At 42.2% G+C, this 20490-nt stretch overlaps 1 protein-coding gene across 4 annotated transcripts in view; it reads left to right on the plus strand.

The window, feature by feature from the left end:
* APLP2 (amyloid beta precursor like protein 2) overlaps positions 1-20490 on the plus strand; it is a 73719-nt gene that overhangs the window by 20128 nt on the left and 33101 nt on the right. For all 4 annotated transcript variants that reach the window (XM_008021522.3, XM_008021519.3, XM_008021520.3 and 1 more), the window contains exons 2-3: positions 17625-17798; positions 18754-18877. In XM_008021522.3, the coding sequence (XP_008019713.1) occupies positions 17625-17798; positions 18754-18877 (298 nt within the window). The remainder of the gene's footprint in view (positions 1-17624; positions 17799-18753; positions 18878-20490) is intronic.

Consider the following 20490-nt stretch of genomic DNA (forward strand, 5'->3'; position numbering starts at 1 on the left):
TCTCTAGAGGCTAGAAGTCCCAGGTCAAGGTGTTAGCAGGACTGGGCTCCTTCTGAAGGCACTAACAAAGGGTCTGTTCCAGGCCTTGCTCTTGGCTTTTGGCAGCATAACTTCAGTCTTCACATGGCGCTCCCTCTGTGTGCATGCATGTCTGTCTGTTCACATTTCCCGGTCTCAGAAGGACACCAGTCATATTGGATTAAGGACCCACCCAACTCCAGTATGACCTCCTCCCAATTATGTCAGCAGTGACTGTATTTCCAAATAAGGTCACATTCAGAAGTATTTGGGGCTAGGATTTCAGTAAATGAAATTTGAGACCATATTCAACCCGTAAGACCCAGTGGCTAGTGTGTTGACTGACATAACTGTAAAGTAATGAAGTGAAATGATCTTTGAATAAAGGGTCAGAATTTTATTTTCTTCAAAGTTATGTTTATGACAAATAAAAGCTTATGATCTTGGGAATACTTTACCATCTTTAGTTTTCCAGTATATTCATAGTAGCTATTGAATTGTTGCACCTCAAAAGGTGCTGGTGGAGTATTCTAGTTGTTCTGTCTTGATGATAGAATGCCACTTAGTTTTCAATACAGTTAACGTATGAATAAACTAATAAGAACAGGAAGGGAGAGATACCTATGAAATCTTGAAGATGGAAAACAGATGGAGCCAGCAAATCGGAAAAGGCTGAGACCTAATCTTAGCCAGGAGGAGCCAACTAAAAGCACCCTCATTTGCAGAGCAAACTCATATCTGAGAGATAGATAGCACCAGTGCCTCTGAAGACATGCTGAGGCCCCAGGGACATAGATGAAATTAAATGTAGCATTTAGCTCCCTGAATTCCCCTCCTCACCTGGCAGTCTAGGAAAAGACTTGAGGTTTACTTGGGGACAGCGGGCCCAGCAGACTGTGAGGGACTGAGTAGTGAAAGTCTCCCTAACCAGGCCCGGGGCAGAGAACTGACTGAAAGATTCCTCCCTGGAGAGGCAAAGGCTACTCTTGACCTTGCGCATGTGCAGGGAACTTCCAACCATCTTCTTTTTTTTTTTTTTTTTTTTTTTTGAGACAGGGTTTTGCTCTGTCGCCCAGGCTGGAGTGTAGTGGCGCCCTCTTGGCTCACTGCAAGCTCCGCCTCCCAGGTTCATGCCATTCTCTTGCCTCAGCCTCCCAAGTAGCTGGGACTACAGGCACCCGCCACCACGCCCGGCTTTTTTTTTTTTTTTTTTTTTTTGTATTTTTAGTAGAGACAGGGTTTCACCATGGTCTCGATCTCCTGACCTCGTAATCCGCCCGCCTCGGCTTCCTAAAATGCTGGGATTACAGGCGTGAGCCACCGCACCTGGTCCAACCATCTTCTTAGTGTTCCCTTCTTAAATGCAAATTAGATGTCTTAGGATCACCAAAGACTTCAGGAACACCTTGAACATGAACGAGAACAAAACAGGAAGAAAAAGCAACTTGAAGGCAATGCAGGGAATAAACAAATAAAGACAAGTTATTACTTCAAAAGAGAGAAGAGGGGGCATTACATCTATGAAATAATTGTTTGAAATTTAAAGACGTTCAGATAACAAAGGGTTCTTGGAAATTAGAAATGTGGAAGCAGAACTTTAAGACCCCAATAGAAATCTTCCAGAAGAAGAAAACAAAAAGAAACTAGAAAAGATAAATAGGAGGTCAATCTAGGAGGTCTAAGATATAACTAATGAGAATTTCAGAAAGAGAATAGGAGAAACATAGGACTCTGTGTGTCCAGGCCAACAGGGCCACCAAGAGCTCAGGCTGGTGAGTGATGAAAAGACCACAAAGTTCAGAATACCAGAGATTGGGAAAATCTTGGAACTTTTTTTTTTTTTTTTTTTTTTTTGAGACAGGGTCTCACTTTGTTGCTCAGGCTGGAGTGCAGTGGCGTGATCTTGCGTCACCACAACCTCCGCCTCCCTGATTCAAGCTGTTCTCCTGCCTCAGCCTCCCAAGTAACTGGAATTAACAGGCATGTGCCACCACACCTGGCTAATTTTTGTATTTTTTTTTTGAGACGGAGTCTCGCTCTGTCACCCAGGCTGGAGTGCAGTGGCAGTAATCTCTGCTCACTGCAACCTGTGCCTCCCGGGTTTACGCCATTCTTCTGCCTTAGCCTCCCGAGTAGCTGGGACTACAGGCGCCCGCCACCACGCCTGGCTAATTGTTTTGTATTTTTAGTAGAGACAGAGTCTCACCATGTTAGCCAGGATGGTCTTGATCTCTTGACTTCATGATCCACCTGCCTTGGCCTCCCGAAGTGCTGGGATTATAGGCATGAGCCACCACGCCCGGCTGTATTTTTTTTTTTTTTTTTTTTTGAGACTATGTTTCGCTCTTGTTGCCCAGGCTGGAGTGCAATGGGGTGATCTTGGCTCACCACAACCTCTGCCTCCAGGGTTTAAGCGATTCTCCTGCCTCAGCCTCCCAAGTAACTGGGGTTACAGCCATGCGCCACCACGCCCAGCTAATTTTGCAGTTTTAGTAGAGACGGGGTTTCTCCATGTTGATCAGGCTGTTCTCGAACTCCCAACCTCGGGTGATCTGCCTGCCTCGGCCTCCCAAAGTGCTGGGATTACAGGCGTGAGCCACAGTGCCCGGCCTCATTTTTGTAGTTTTAGTAGAGATGGGGTTTTACCGTGTTGGCCAGGCTGGTCCTGAACTCTTGACCTCAAATGATCCACTCGCCTCAGCCTCCCAAAGTGCTGGGATTACAGGCGTGAGCCACTGCACCTGGCCAGAATTTACTTCTCTGTATAAAAAAAACCCAGATCTGCACAAAGGATTAGGAAGAATGACTTTAGATTTATCAGTAGCAGTGCTGAAAGCTAGAAGACCTCAAATTCTGAGGGAAATTATTTCCAGCCTATAATTTAGTGCTCATCCAAATTATTGACAAGACGTGCACATAAAATAAAAACCTTTTTGGGATCTGTCGTGTTTGAAATTTTCCATTCACACACCCTTTCTCAGGAAGCTATGGAGCACTGTGAGCCACTAAAACAGGAAGTCGAGAAAGAAGGAAGTATTGAGTCGAAACCAAAGAAAGGGGAAGGAATTTTCAGGACTCATGAGAGCTGTGTCGAGGCAGAGAGAGTAATTGGTCCAGATGAAGCAGGGAAATGGAGGGCCGGAGGAGGGATGCGTTCTAGAAAGGAGGGACTGAAACCAGTGGGTCAGCTCGTGTGTCTGACACTGAAGGGAGTTTTACTGATCTTTTCAGACAATTTCAGGGCGAATTGGTGGCAAATGTGTGAAACCAAGCAAATAAAAGAAGTTGCAGTTGCTTACTCTAATGGGGAAATAGATGCCTAGAAAGGAATTGTAATCACAGTATGCTTTTATGTTACAATAGAAATACGTGGCTCACACCTGTCGTCCCAGCTCTTTGGGAGGCTGAGGCGGAAGGATTGCCTGAGACCTGTAAGATTCTGTCTCTACAAAAAAGTAATGAAAATTAGCTGGGTGTGGTGTGACATGTCTGTAGTTACAGCTACTCGGGAGGCTGAGGTCGGAAGATTGCTTGAACGCAGGAGTTTGAGACTGCAGTGAGCTATGATTGCACCACTGCACTCCAGTTGGGGCAACAGAGAGAGACCTTTCTCTAAAAGTAATAATTACAATGAAAATAAAGAAGTATTGATTTGACCATGGGACAAGTTGGTGGATGGGTGTAGGGTTTGGCAGTTTAAGAATTAAAAACACTTGAGGATAATGTCTGTACTGAAAAGATACAGAAATAAAACATGTTATGTAGAAATGCGGAGATAAACAGCGGGTGGAAGGCCTGATAGCTGTGGAAGCACAGCCTCTGCAGAGCATGCTTCACTTGGGTGGAGGCTGTCCTCCTAGTATGAGTTCTAGCCTTGTACTGTGTGGCTTCTCGAACTGTACTTGGAGTCACTTGACAAAAATTAAAATTAAAAAAATGGAAACTTGCCATCTTGCATACATTTTTTTTTGTCATTTAATTTGTCAGTTTTTAGTAGGTCTCCTTGTATGAAGACTAGTACACTGTTGATTTAGAATTACCTGCAGATTGATACTAGTTTAGCGCAGTATCTTGAAGAAACCAAGAGCGTAGCCTTTAGAGTCAGTCAGTTGTTTATTTGGGTGTAAATGAGCTACTGCATGCTAGGTGCTGTTCCCAGATACAGTGGTCAGGAAAATACATGTGGTCTCTCCCCTTGACGAACTCACATTCCAGTGATGGGAGATGGACACTGCAGATCAATGAGCAAGGTCGTTTCAGATTGCCTGAGAGAGAGAAAACCTGGAATGGGTTGGAGGAGAAGAAGGCCTTCCCTGGAATGCCCCTTTGACAGAGTCCTGAGGGTGAGACCACTGCACTTGATTAGGGAACAGCAGGGGAAGGGAGTTCTGGGAGTTCATTAGAATTCAGGACAGTCATCCTCAACAAGAGAGGACAGTTGGCCTTGAGGTGAGACAGACCCTGGCTTGTGACGTCAAGGGTGGTGCTGGACTGGAGGGATGCTGGAGTGTGGCAGGGGCTGCATCATGGTGGGCCTTGCACGCCACACTAGCCACTCTGAATTCTCTGGAACAGAAGAGCAGTGTGTTCTGCCTTGAGGTGATTCCGAGTGCTGGGTGGAGACTGGATACTGGAGGGCTCCCAGTGCCCACCTGACAAGTAGTACAAAAGTGCTGTTGGGGCTGGGCCCTGTGGCTCATGCCTGTAATCCCAACACCTTGGGAGGCTGAGACTGGAGAATTGCATGAGGCTTGGAGTTTGAGACCAGCCTGGGCAATATAGCGAGACCTCATCTCTACAAAACATTTAAAAATTTGTCAGGTGTGGTAGTGCACATCTGTGGTCCCAGCTCCTCGAAGGCCAAGGCAGGAGGATCACTTGAGCCCAGAAGTTGAAGGTTATAATCAACTGTGATTGCACCATTGCACTCCAGCCTGGGTGACAGAGCAAGACCCTGTCTCTGAAAAATACCAAAAAAGGTGCTGTTGGATTTTACACCACGCGGGTTCATGTGTGCGTACACACGTTTACATTCCTTTTATTCATTCTTTTTACTTGGGGGTAGCTTTTCCTGCGGTCGTTTATGCATTTATTTAGTAGTTAGGTGGTTTGAACCCTAGAAGGTTAACTGATAGCCAGTGCAGCAAGCAGTACCATACTGACTGGTGGCTCATACTTGCTTTATTACTTTATTTTTTCAAATTGTTGATAATTACAATAATGCACATGGGCGTGGGTCCAAGACAGGAAGAATTATTGTCTGCAAGCAGATCTGTGTAAGCTGGTAATACCGTCTGATTTACTTTTAAATTTAAATGCCACGTAAATCATAGGAAAGATGTCTTTTAACTTGCTTTGAATTTGGAAAGGGTAGAGCAGTTTCGTATTTTTGCTATTTTCACAGTTTTAATGGGCATTAGAAGTTAAATTGATTTGTTATATCCAGATCGATATCTGAGTGTTGTGTGCACCTAATAAAACGTTTAGCAGAATGACTGTATAGAAATTTGTATTTAGAATGTAAGGTTTCTCTCTCCCTGCCCTGTGAAAATCATTTTGGCAGATTGTCATATTTTCTTGTTATAAGCAAAGATACGGGTTATTCACCCAAGAATTTCATGCCTTTCAGCATAACAGAACCTTAGAAATAAAAGAGCCAGGTATGGCGACTCACGCCTGTAATTCTAACACTTTGGGAGGCCAAGGAGGGAGAATTGTTTGAGGCTGGGAGGACAAGACCAGCCTGGGCAATATAGTGGGACCCCGTCTCTGCAAAAAAAAAAAATTTGTTTAATTAGCTGGGTGTAGTGGTTTGTGACTGTAGTCCCTGCTGCTTGTGGGGCTGAGGTGGAAGGATTGCTTGATCCTGGGAGGTTGAGGCTGCAGTGAGCTCCAGCCTGGGCATCATAGTGAGACTCTGGCTCAAAAACAACAACAAAAAAGCCTCCACAAGAAAAACGTAAGCCTGTGATTTCCAATGTTTGGTTTTTATGAAATAATAGAACTAAGAAAACTGTTTTAAATAGATAAGGTTGTTCTTGGTTAATATTACAGAAGAATAATTTTTTAAAAATAGCACCTGTTTATTGTTGCCATCATTTTATGAAACCATTTTAATAACAAAAGGTAGAAGATGATATTAGGATTCAGGACAGTTATTCTTAAGCGAGGATCATTAGCAGTTCTGTACCCTTATATGTCGATGTGTGCATAACACATGCACACTAGATCTTTCTTAGGTTTCTCATTTTTCAGGGGGGCCACTGGAAACCTTTTGTAGACCCTGTTAGTCCTCCTAGTGGATGTTGGGGACCCCCTGCTTTAAAACACTGGCAAAAATAATCATATATATTAAGACATGGATGTTTGGCCGAGCACAGTGGCTCATGCCTGTAATCCCAGCACTTTGGGAGGCTGAGGCAGGTGGATCATGAGGTCAGGAGATTGAGACCATCCTGGCCAATATGGTGAAACCCCATCTCTACTAAAAATATAAAAATTAGCCGGGTGTGGTGGTGCGTGCCTGTAGTCCCAGCTACTTGGGAGGCTGAGGCAGGAGAATGGCTAGAACCCGGGAGTCGGAGGTTGCAGTGAGCTGAGTTCACGCCACTGCATTCCAGCTTGGTGACAGAGGGAGACTCCATCTCAAAAAAAAAAAAAAAAGGTTTTCAGTTGCATGAACTTGTTTTCTTATTTTTTTCCCCAGATACATGAAAGGAAAAGAGATCTAGTGAGGTCTAATTTGAGTGTTTATTTAGTGAAATAGTTGGTCAGAAAAATGGAATATTTTAAAAAGAAGTGTAATTTTTTACGAGTATATGAAATGCTCAGACTATGCTTAACCTGATTTTTAATGACTGACTTAATGCATATAAAAACAAGGAGTCTATCATAGAGTACCGGGTCAGCCAGAGGAAGCTTGTAATTTCTGAGAGTATTGCCAGGTTTGTGCTCAGATATTGTACAGAAAACTCTTCATCATTTGTATTATTTCTGTCATCTGAATCAATAAGAATGATTTAGAATAAACATATTTTATTATTAATATTTAATCAGTAGTACTTCTGAGTGTTTGTTACTTGAAATCATTTCACTCTTTAAGGTTCAGGAAACACATCCCTCTCCATTCCCCCAGCCCCGCTCTGCACGTGCTGGTCAGCGCACTCTTAATAACCGCCCAAGTAATGCTGGCCAACGAGTTCAAATGTGAAGCCCAAGTTCACACCGTTTAGATCATCTTATGTTAATTCTGAGGCCTCCTGCCTTCCTGACCTCTGCAGTTGGCTTGCCTTGCAAAGTATGACAAATGCCTACTTTGCTTTGGAGTCACAGTGAATCCTGACTTAGTGAGGAAGCCATCTTTGTTTCTAAGCCACGTTTCTCAAGCATGGGGAGTTTTAGGAAAATAGAGTTCCATCTGTTATAGTGTGAAACAAAGTTAATATTGTAGGTGTCTCATTTAATAACTAAACTTTGAGTGGCACCCGATTTATGTTGCACAAAGTGAAAACTAAGGTCAAGAGACACTAAATAACTTCCATGAGATGACATAGCTAGGAAGCAGACAGAACGTCCATCAGGAAAACCAGGTTAGAGAAATAATTTACACAGTGCTCTTTTGATCACAGAAGTGTCTTGATAGTAACTGCAGATTCATCTTGGCCTTACTTCCAAGTCCCGGAAACTGGGCCAGACAGGAAGTCAGCAACTCTTGGCAATTTTCTTTTAAATGGTAGGACTGTATTAAATCATTCATCTAAACATTTAGTGACTGAATTCCCACAAAATACGAAGCATTGATGTAACCTGCTTTCCTCATATCCATAGTTAATGGGTAAAGAAGGAATGTGCACTGTTTTAAACCCATTTCACGCCATCCTGGATTTGGGAAGGAATGCCAGTCATGTGGGGACTTCGTGGCCTCTTCCCTTGTGTGCCTTGGGTTCAAGCCCCAGTTCTGCGTAATTGCAGCCAGAGAGTGGAAAGAGCCAGCCTGATGATAGTGATGCTGACGTCTGACTGCTTGCTCTGTGGCAGGCATTGTGCTCCGTGCTTCTGCGTGTTATCTTAATCTAATCCTCACAACAGCCCTGAGCCGTCGGTACGTTAGTAACCATGTTTTGTAAATTAAAAAATTAAAACCTGGTAATAATAAAAGCTGCCAATGCTTGAAGAGCGCTTCCATGTGACAAGCACTTTTCAAACACTTAACATGTCTTAACTCATTTAAACGTCAAAGCAGCACTGATGTGTAGTTAACTGTTATTGTCATTACCTTATAATGACGAAACTGAGGCCCAGAGAGGCTAGGTGACCTGCCAGATTTGGCACGGCCAGTCAGTGATGGAGGTGGGGCTCAGTCACTGTGTGTCTGTGCCTTAAAGCCACACTCTTAGTCTTTCTCCCACGTCAGTAGTGCAGTGAGTAGAAGGGTAATGGTTGGCCGAGGCCAGTCTCTAGTGTCTCCATACCCCCTGGAAATAAGTTTCTTGGACTTCCTATTTTATAATGGCAATCAGAAAAAAACACAGGGACCGATGAAGAACCTGTTCATTTGAGAATTTCAGGTGTGTGAACACCATTCTGCATGGTTTTTTTTTTATATGAAAGTATTTTATGTATTTGTATATTTTCATATTTTCAAAAACTTCCCTTAGCTCTGATCTCAGACACATACTGAAAGACAGACCTCTATTAAATCATGATGCTTGGCTCCTTACCACTATAATCCAGATGGACAAATTACCACGTTTCCATAAAAAGCGTTGGAGACAGCCTAAACCATTTTCAGTCTTGGAAATGATACCTCATTTATACTTTAATGTTTAAAGCTCTAATAAAAGCTGGGGTTATTTGTATAAATTACTGCCTTTGAAAATGATACCTAACCACTGGCATATGTCACTGTAAGAATAATGACCTTTTACACTTGGAGTTTTCCCCCTACACCCAGTTCACCAGTTTCTAATTAGAATTAAGTTTAAATGTTAAAAAATAAAAAGACCAAGAATTTTCCATTCACGTAATGCAAACTCTCAAGAATAGGTTTTCTCATTTTACTGCTATAAAACCAGAAAATGCTTTAACAAGAATCTTGCTATTTTATTAGATAGTGGTTTGAAGCTTTACTTCTCTGCTGCTGAAAAAGATACTCTTAAGATTTCAAACTGTGGTCACTGTTTGGACAGTAAAAAAAGGTGGTATTTCTTACACATGAGGCTCTGGGTCAGAATCATAATAGTCTTCCAGTTGCAGAAAAATATAATTTAATATGTGTACACATGGGGCTTTACTGTATTAGGATGCGTGCCCGTGTGTTTAGAACAATACACTTTTCAGGTATTGAACCTGTTCCAATTTTACTTACTAGTTCCTCCGCCTCAAATTGTGTCTTCTCTTTTTGACAGATTAGACTCTTAATATTGAAACAGTGCATTCCAGATTGAATTCTAGGCATATAATAAGCAGAATTTAAAACAAAAACACTGTATTTTGAACAAATTTTAGACTTAAAAAAAGTCACAAAAATACTACAAGAGTTCTCCTATACTGTAACCCTGTTTCCATTAATGTTGACATCTTACATAACTTGTAAGGCAGTGATCAAAACCAGGAGGTTTGCTACTGGCACAGCACTATTAACTGACTTACAGACCTTATTCAAATAATTGCTGCAGTTTTTCCCACTAATGTCCTTTTCCTGTTCCGGGATCCTGTCCAGGCGCCTGCATTGCATTTACTTGTCATTTCTGCTTAGTCTTCTCAGATCTGTTGCAGTCCCCGGTCTTCCCTGATCAGCACCCTCAAATGTCTCATGGTGGATGAGATTAATGTAGGTGTCTGGTGGGTGTCTCTGCTCTCAAGTCATTGTTTTCCCTTTTGTAGCTAATATCTTGGGTGAGATACCTTGAATGGATACTAAGAACAGGATTTTTTTTTTTTTCCCCACTTCATTCAGTTTAGTAAATCTTTGGTGAAGGTTCATCATGGGCATAAATTGAAGTTGTTTTAATTTGTGAATCTTGAAGTACCTCAGCATTTGAACAAATATGAATGAAAATAATATATAGGATCTTCATATCTTTTTTTTTTTTTTTTTTTTGAGACGGAGTCTCGCTCTGTCACCCAGGCTGGAGTGCAGTGGCCGGATCTCTGCTCACTGCAAGCTCCGCCTCCCGGGTTCACGCCATTCTCCTGCCTCAGCCTCCCGAGTAGCTGGGACTACAGGCGCCCGCCGCCTCGCCCGGCTAGTTTTTTGTATTTTTTTAGTAGAGACGGGGTTTCACCGTGTTAGCCAGGATGGTCTCGATCTCCTGACCTCGTGATCCGCCCGTCTCGGCCTCCCAAAGTGCTGGGATTACAGGCTTGAGCCACCGTGCCCGGCCGGATCTTCATATCTTTTAATAGATGGTCCTTTTACCGACTTTTCCTTAAAAAAGGTTTTTGAGCAAGAGCGTCATACCTTTCGCTATCAGTAGCTTGCGAGTGGTAACTAGATGCTTCAGAGGCCTGCTTCATTCCGCGTTTGTTAGAACTAGAACGGTGTTACCTTGCCTTCGCAGGGTGAGACCTGAATACTCGTGTGTCTCATAAAGCCAGATTCCCATTCAAAGAGACCTGATTCTCCCAGTAGTGGATCAAACCGTGTCCATGGGAAGAGGCTCCGTCTATGGCAGGCACCTTCACAAGCCCTGGAGGCAGATTTGATCCTGGAGTAGTAGCTTCAGTGAGGGCACAGATAACTGGGTGTGCACATTTGCTTTGGAGTGAGAGGACTGCCTGGTCCTGAGGGCTTTGTGAAGGAAGGTAGGCTTAGATGGGCCCAGGAGTTGCATCACTTGAGGTGATTACAGGCCTTGTTTTAAAGTAGGTTGAGACTTAGATTTATTTAGATTTACGTATTTATTTCTTTAAGCCATTTCAGGTTTTCGACCAGGTTACTAGAAGCACGTTTTACCAAGTTGAATTTCTGTCCTTGGATTGCTAAACTGTTCCCCAAGCCAAATTAATAAAATGGAATTTCTTATTAAGAATGAATTATTAAGCAAAATGGAAGTGCTGGGCTAGGGAAGCAGTTGATGCAATTTGTTTTCCAAGCCTTAAAAGTGCTGCAATGTGCATAGATCACAAGGACTGGCTTAAGTGCCAACGCATGGGGCGTTCATTTTTTTTTGTAGAGGACTCCAGGTTTACAGGATATCAGAAGTGCTGACTTGGCAGCAAAATCCCATTTGTAACATGTTAGATTAGGAAACAGATTGATTTATATGTTGATGTAATGGATCAAGGCACAGTCTGTGCTTAAGGAAATGGAGAGCACATTAAATAAGGGCATTTTCAAGGTAGAAGTACAAACATTACAGAAAAAATTAGCCTCCTATACTCTAGGTAGGGTTGGGGTGTGTTTGATTAGTTGACTCCTAAAACATGGTCCACAGAGGCGTTTTATATTTCAGATGATACCTTCTTGAGAGTCTCATGACCACAAGGATTAATCTTTCTGAACTCAAAAGTGAATCACTACAGCATATTAGCTGTCTGGATTGATTCCAGTTTCTCTGCTTTTTCTTGGTGGTAACTGATGTGAGGATCCGTTTGGTGTTTAGCTGCCTCTTCCTGTTGCTTTAACCTCTGGTATTTTAAGATTCTCTTTAGGGAAGAGAGTACTGACCATCTCAGCACAGAGCCGAAATGCACTTACCACTGATGTGTTGACCTTAGTGGTTGACCCATAAACTGAACATTTATACAGTTGGAACTCTTGTGGTCTTTCAGCCAACAACCGTAATGAGTAACATGTGGAACATAATCTTTGGTGCTGATAAATGGCTTTTTATGATGAAATTGACCATTCCACGCTGTGGCTTGGGTGACCTCATGTAACTAATTACTGTTTCTTAGCTATATTCATTTTTGGAATTTAAGGGGTAAATGGTTTCTCCTTCTGCAGGCTGTACTGCTGAAAGATTAAATACCACCTGAAATCTGATTTGTTTAATAGCTGCCTTTAATGTAAAAATATAGAAGGCCAGAGAGAATCTAGGAAACACTGCTCAGAAGCTTTCAGATTTAACTATAGGAGTTCTTTCATAGCAGGTGTAGGAAGCACATTCCTTCCGTCCTGTAGATTTGGTTTTTCATATACTTATTTATCACGTCTTCTTGATTTTCTTCACTTAGTTCTATCTGAGCTTTTGAAGTGGGAAGCAAAGGATTCGGGTGAGAGCACTGGTTTCGGTACACAAAAATATCCCTGGGGTTTCCTTACCTTTATCTTTAGATATCCCCATTTTTCTCCACACACAATCCAAGTTTCTAGTCATAATCCTTAGGTTACAAAAGAACAGGCTTTTTAGTACACATCTTTTTTTCTTTTTTTGAAACAGATTCTCTGTCTCTGTTGCCCAGTCTGGAGTGCAGTGGCGCAATCTCCGCTTCACTGCAACCTCTGCCTCCAGGGTTCAAGCGATGCTAGTGCCTCAGCCTCCCAAGTAGCTGGGTCCATAGGCGCGCTACTACGCCCGGATAGTTTTTATATTTGTAGTAGAGACAGGGTTTCATCATGTTGGCCAGGCTGGTCTCGAGCTCCTGACCTCAGGTATCCACCTGCCTCAGCCTACCAAAGTGCTGAGATTACAGGTGTGAGCCACCACGCCCAGCTTGGTACACATCTTGAACTAAGTGTGAAAATTAAGCACGTCTGTCTTGTGCATCCTTTATAGCTTTTGATTTGTTTGAATTGAGCACCACTAGAGTGTTACCTATGAATAGGTGTGTGTTCCTTTGTACACATATCTTTAGGTGTTTTTTCCTTCTTTGGGGGAAGCAGGAGCTCACATTAGTCTGTAGCTTCACATGCATTCATACCGAAGGCGTAGGGCCTTCTACTTCAATAAATGAGTATTCATCCCAGCAGGGTAAAGTCAATTCTAGTTAATAAAGGTGCTAATTGTTTGTTGGGTTTAATTGAGGTGTTTTTTAGCCCTGATAGATATTGGCAACATTTTAATTCCAAATTAGCTTTCTCCCAGCTGTCCAACTAGGTTTGGTGCTTCCTTCTCTTATACTAGTAGAAAGCAGGTTTATTTTAATAAGCTTCGAAGCAAAACATATGTCAGATGGTAAATTGGTCCTGGAAAAAGACCATAATATATTTCACAATCAAATTTAAGTTCCTGATTAGAAGGATTGGTCTGTGTAGTTCATCAGCATAAATAAATGTTTCCTAGAAAATTGTACATTTTCCATATATTTTAAAAGTCAGCTAGGCGTGGTATCTCACGCTTATGATCCCAGTCTTTTGGGAGGTCAAGGCAGAAGGATCAGTTGAGCCCAAGAGTTTGAGACCAGCCTGGGCAACATAATGAGACCCCATCTCTACCAAAAGATAAATATGTATATACTGGGTGTGATGGCACATGCCTGTGGTCCCTGCTACTCAGGAGATTAAGGCTGGAGGATGGCTTAAGCCCAGGAGGTCGAGACTGTAATGAACCGAGATTGCCCCACTGCACTCCACCTGGGTAACAGAGCAAGACTCTGTCTTTAAAAAAAAAAAAAAAAAAAAAAGGTGGGGGCATCACCTTTTCCTTGTTAATAGGAAAACCATGTTATGTATATGCTGTTTTTAAAAAGAACAACATAGTAGACCATATAATCTAACCCTCCTCCTCCACAAGTTTTAACTTAAGAACTGTTATTTATTTTTTTTTAATTTTGAAGGAAGTTTTGTTTCTGGGGACACTTAACTCTTATGGCTATAACCATGAGTAATGGTGTATTTCTAGAGAGATACCTGTGCTCCTCCCTCCCTCCCTCCCTCCCTCCATTCTTCTTCCCTTCCTCCCTTCCTGTCTGTCTGTCTTCCTGTCTGTCTCTTTTTTTTTTTGAGATGGAGTTTCATTCTTGTTGCCCAGGCTGGAGTGCAATGGCGTGATCTCTGCTCACCTCAACCTCTGCCTCCCAGGTTCAAGCAGTTCTCCTGCCTCAGCCTCCTGAGTAGCTGGGACTACAGGCATGTGCCACCACACCCGGCTAATTTTGTATTTTTAGTAGAGATGGGGTTTGTCCATGTTGGTCAGGCTGGTCTCAAACTCCCAACCTCAGGTGATCCGCCTGCCTTGACCTCCCAAAGTGCTGGGATTACAGGTGTGAGCCCCCATGCCTGGCTGGTTTCTTGTGCGTGTCTGCAGGAGCCTTGCTGTCGTAATGTTACTTCTCACCTATGGTTTCTGAACTGTTAATGGTTAGACTGCACATAAAAGGATTACAGGCCAAAGACAGATCTTATGGAATAGTTAATTATTTTTACCCAACATGAGATAAACTTGTTCATGAAATCCCCTTTAGTGTTCTGTGTTTATGAATGATGCCATCACATTTTGAGTCATGGGAGCCAAACTTGACATCTTCCTGTTCCTCATCCCTCATATCAGTTATCACACCTTGGCCTATTTTAGTCTCTGTGGTCTCTTGAATCTCTCTGTCCACCACTCCACCTTAGCCCAAACTACCATTTATTCCTCTCTTGGAATGTGCAACTCCAGTATCCTGAATGATTTCCCTGCATACACTCATTTCCTTTCAGTCTGTTCTTCACCGTGCAACTAGAGAAAGCATCAGAGCTTTGTTATGAAAATAGTAACTTTATGCTTAAAGCCTCTCACTGAAGTCTCGAAGACTTGAGTGATAAGTACTGAAGTCCTTTCTTGGTCTACAGACTCTTGTCCCCGCACGCCTCTCTCACCATCTCTCTGCCTTACAATCAACATTGCCTCTATATGGGTTGCTTAAAGCGCTACTCAAGTGTCATTCTCTTTAGGAAGCTTTCTTGATCAGCTTCCTACCCAAGCTTAGGTCAGATTCCTTTCTTTTTTTTTTGAGATGGAGTCTCCCTCTCTCACCCAGGCTGGAGTGCAATTGTGCGATCTTGGCTCACTGCAACCTCTGCCTCCCTGGTTCAAGCAGTTTTCCTGCCTCAGCCCCCTGAGTAGCTGTGATTAGCAGCATTTGCCACCACACCTGGCTAATTTGTGTATTTTTAGTAGGGACAGGGGTTTCGCCATGTTGACCAGGCTGGCCTTGAACTCCTGACCTCGTGATCTGCCTGCCTTGGCCTCCCAAAGTGCTAGAATTACAGGTGTGAGCCACCGTGCCCGGCCTAGATTCCTTTTTTATGTGCTTTCTCAACACCATGTTCTTTTCCTTCTTAGGACATTGGGGAATGTGATCACACTTTTTGTGAGTTTTAACTCCTGCATTAGCACCCCAAGAAAGCAGGTCATGACTTTTTTGCCCACTCTTTTATTCTAAACATTTAGCATATTGCTTTGCAAAACAGTAGTTGCTCAGTGAAATTTTGTTTTGGGGGTAAATTACGTAAAATTATTGGAATTTTAGTAATTCTCTACTTTCATGATTTGGTGTGTACAAAGGATTAGAAAGTAGATTTGCTTTTACGAGGACAGACTGCAGTTGAATTATATGTTCTAAAGTTAGAAGTATCCCAGATGGGGATTGAGGGTTAGATTTTTCCTTTGCCTAAGTCTCAGGATACAAAATCAATGTGCAAAAATCACAAGCATTCCTATACACCAATAACAGACAAACATAGAGCCAAATCATGAGTGAACTCTCAGTCACAATTGCTTCAAAGAGAATAAAACACCTGGGAATCCAGCTTACAAGGGATGTGAAGGACCTCTTCAAGGAGAACTACAAACCACTGCTCAATGAAATAAAAGAGGACACAAACAAATGGAAGAACATTCCATGCTCATGGATAGGAAGAATCAATATCGTGAAAATGGCCATACTGCCCAAGGTAATTTATAGATTCAGTGCCATCCCCATCAAGCTACCAATGACTTTCTTCACAGAATTAGAAAAAACTACTTCAAAGTTCATATGGAACCAAAAAAGAGCCTGCATTGCCAAGACAACCCTAAGCCAAAAGAACAAAGCTGGAGTCATCATGCTACCTGACTTCAAACTATACTACAAGGCTACAGTAAGCAAAACAATATGGTAGTGGTACCAAAACAGAGATATAGACCATTGAAACAGAACAGAGCCCTCAGAAATAATACCATACATCTACAACTATCTCATCTTTGACAAACCTGACAAAAACAAGAAATAGGGAAAGGATTCCCTATTTAATAAATGGTGCTGCGAAAACTGGCTAGCCATATGTAGAAATCTGAAACTGGATCCCTTCCTTATACCTTATACAAAAATTAATTCAAGATGGATTAGAGACTTAAATGTTAGACCTAAAACCATGAAAACCCTAGAAGAAAACCTAGGCAGTGCCATTCAGGACATAGGTATGGGCAAGGACTTCATGACCAAAACACCAAAAGCAAAGGCAACAAAAGCCAAAATTGACAAATGGAATCTAATTAAACTAAAGAGCTTCTTCACAGCAAAAGAAACTACCATCAGAGTGAACAGGCAACCTACAGAATGGGAGAAAATTTTTACAGTTTACCCGTCTGACAAAAGGACTAATATCCAGAATCTACAAAGAACTTAAACAAATTTACAAGAAGAAATCAACCCCATCAAAAAATGGGCAAAGGATATCAACAGATACTTCTCAAAAGAAGACATTTATGCAGCCAACAGACACATGAAAAAATGTTCATCATCACTGGCCGTCAGAGAAATGCAAATCAAAACTACAATGAGATGCCATCTCACACCAGTTAGAATGGTGATCATTAAAAAGTCAGGAAATAACAGGTGCTGGAGAGGATGTGGAGAAATAGGAACACTTTTTCACTGTTGGTGGGAATGTAAACTAGTGCAACCATTGTGGAAGACAGTGTGGCGATTCCTCAAGGATCTAGAACTAGAAGTACCATTTGACCCAGCCATCCCATTACTGGGTATATACCCAAAGGATTATAAATCATGCTGCTATGAAGACACATGCCACACGTATGTTTATTGTGGCACTGTTCACAATAGCAAAGACTTGGAACCAACCCAAATGTCCATCAATGATAGACTGGATTAAGAAAATGTGGCACATATACACCATGGAATACTATGCAGCCATAAAAAAGGATGAGTTAATGTCCTTTGTAGGGACATGGATAAAGCTGGAAATCATCATTCTGAGCAAACTATCACAAGGACAGAAAACCGAACACTGCATGTTCTCACTCATAGGTGGGAATTGAACAATGAGAACACTTGGACACAGGGTGGGGAACATCACACACCGGGGCCTGTTGTGGGGTGGGGAGGCGGGGAGGGATAGCACTAGGAGATATACCTAATGTAAATGATGAGTTAATGGGTGCAGCACACCACATGGCACATGTCTACCTGTGTAACAAACCTGCACATTGTGCACATGTACCCTAGAACTTAAAGTATAATAAATAAATAAGATTTTTCCTTTGCCTTTAACTTTGATCATATACATCCAGAAGTCACTTTTTATTCTGTTCCAATTCCTGGGAAAATGATTTGTTTATAAAGATACAAATAGTAAATAATTAAGATTTTTAAAAGATGAATTCTGTCACAAACCTGAATGTTGCCTCTGTGCTAGCCTTTTTGGAGTAAACCTGCAATTTTTTTTCCTTTGGTAGGCTCTTGCAGCCAATGCTGGAACAGGATTTGCTGTTGCTGAACCTCAAATCGCAATGTTTTGTGGGCAGTTAAATATGCATGTGAACATTCAGACTGGGAAGTGGGAACCTGATCCAACAGGCACCAAGAGCTGCTTCGAAACAAAAGAAGAAGTTCTTCAGTACTGTCAGGAGGTAAGGGTGTTGCCGGCAAGTTAAAACCGTTTTTCTGGGGCAGGGTTGAATCTGTTTACCTTAGAAATAGATATTGTCCTTCTCTTTTGACCTAAGACCAAGATGCTAATGACTGGAGCCCCATGCCTTTTGTTTCTAAATGTGTGGTATGACCGAGACCTCCCGAAGGCTTTGCCTGCCTGTTCTGTGAGCTCTCAGTTGTTTAAGGAAAGGATGCTGCAGAAGCCTGGCAAGTACCATGGAAGTGCAGCGTGGTTCTCGTCCTCCCACTTGTCTTGGAAGATGGAAAACAAAACATGTCAGGTGTATGCTTGTCTTTTCTACTTACCGATAGAAAGCCACCAGTATTCTAAATGATCATCTCAGGTCTGATTCAACTTTGGGTTAAAGAGAAAATGATATGAGATGTTACAACTTTTATTTATTTTTTCTGATAGAGGCAGGGTCTTGCTACATTGACCAGGGTACTCTCAAACTCCTGGCCTCAAGCAGTCCTCCCCGGCCTCCCAAAGTGCTGGGATTATGGGCATGAGCCACCACTTCTTACCAAGATGAGCACACAGGGCCAGGGTGAAGTTCTGTAATTTCATTGACAGACGTTTCCATAGACTCGCCTCATGGACTCATCAACTCAACACCTGCTCTACAAGCAAACTTGACATTTCATGAATTTGTTTTGGGCTAAAAGCTTGCTGCTTTTGTTTGTCTTTAAATATATATTCCTTTTGAAAACAGAAGGCATGGAAGTTTTCAGAAGTCTGAACTGTCAAAAGAAAACGAATACAGTATCTTTTTATTTGATGACTTCAGTTGGAGCCGGGGTAATGGCGTGGAACTTTAGATGTATTATAGGATAAGGGTGGAGGCTGAGTAAACTTAGATACTCCATCCTTACTTGCATGTGCGTGTCTGTCTGCAGATTGATTTATTGTGTGTGTTTTTGTTTTCTTAACAGATGTATCCAGAGCTACAGATCACAAATGTGATGGAGGCAAACCAGCGGGTCACTATTGACAATTGGTGCCGGAGGGACAAAAAGCAATGCAAGAGTCACACTGTTACACCTTTCAAGTGTCTTGGTGAGTGTTCTTGGTTACTTTTCAGAAAGTGCCAGCCCCCTCCCATTTTAAATTTAATTTTCTCTTGGCTTACAGTGAAATATTTACACCTGTTAAGAAGCTGAGTGCGGCATGAATTTATTGGGGAGAATTTCTCTTAGGGGTGTTTACTGGCTTCGAGTGTTGGTGGTTGACCTCCTCTCAGTGATGACTAACTGCCTTCCCATTGTAGACATCCTTCCTCGGCACTGAATAAGGGTGCTACCCACAGAGCAATCGCACTTATGCCCTCACATTGTTAGATATCAGTGGTTTACAGTGATAGTGGGGAGTAGTATTAAAGAAAGCAGCCCCAGGAGAAGAGTCTTCTGTTTCCCTTACTTCATCCCACACACGTTTGCACCATTTTACCAAACTGCTGGTAGTTTTCAGGAGCAAGAAAAGTGACTTATAGCAGCAGCCTGTAGACAGTCAAGGGTACCAGGGCCAGTGCTTATAGGACCTGCCATTCTGAGGGGTTTGGGGCTGGTAAGGGTGTTCATGACTGTTGCTGGTGTCAACATTCAGAGCCAATTTGAGTAAAATGGTAACAGTTTGCTGTGCAGAAACAGTTGTTGCTTCAAATGCTCAGGGAATATATTCATTTTAACCATTTGTGCCTGATACATTGGAATGACACTCACCTATCTGTGGTCTGGGTGATTCAGGAACAGATTTGGTCACAGAAACTTCAAAGGGCAAAAACAGTTAATTTTAGATTAGTCCTGATGGGATTAAAGTAGATACAGCATTAATATAGACATCCTGAGTGGTTCTGTAGCTATATGTAATTGGAACTATTAACTTATTCTCCTTCCTCCCTTCCTTCTTTAAAACCTTTCCTTCAACTGCTGATGGCAGCAAAGTGGAATGTGATACTTTTTCTCATTCTCACATGTAGCAAGGGGCAATAGCCAAGCAACAGGAAGAAGCAGCACCCCTGAACAACAGTGTTTAGCGTGTGTGGCAGTTAAGTTTGTTTTAAAAGTATTTGTAAGGAGAAAGAGGAACATCATGTGTGCTTACCACCGTTTACTTTAAAACTGGGCATCTCAAGATTGGAGACTTGTTAAAAACTTGGTGTGATGTGGTTTAAGGATGCTTTCTATTCTGTTTGGCTCTGAGAAATCTCTAGGTATGAGGTTTCATTCATTCATTAAAAACATTCTCAAACTAAAAGTGAAATGAGATTATCCTGGAATATTTGTAGACAGTGGATAGAAAGTGCTTGAAATCATTCCTTCTGATTGCTCTCCCTAAAGACTTTGCAGCATGATTATCTCCTCTTGTTTGTCCTTGTCACCTTCCAGCTTCACTCCCCACCTAGACATCTGAGTGGGACCTGGCAGACTCTTTTATTCTTCTGTTATCCTTTATCTCCCTGTATCCGGTCAGTTTCTGAGCCAGCCTGATACTTACCTCTTAAATCGAGTTACAGTCATGATTTTCAAACCGTGCGCCAAGGCTCCTTGGGGCATTGCAACAAAACTCACAGGGCATTCCGGGATATTTTTGATTTTTCAAGGGAAATGTAGTGACATCTGTCAGGCATTCTACAAACTACTAGCTGGAAGTAATTTACAGTTTCAACGTGA

Source organism: Chlorocebus sabaeus, chromosome 1 (assembly GCF_047675955.1).
Source record: "Chlorocebus sabaeus isolate Y175 chromosome 1, mChlSab1.0.hap1, whole genome shotgun sequence".
Lineage (NCBI taxonomy): Eukaryota > Metazoa > Chordata > Mammalia > Primates > Cercopithecidae > Chlorocebus > Chlorocebus sabaeus.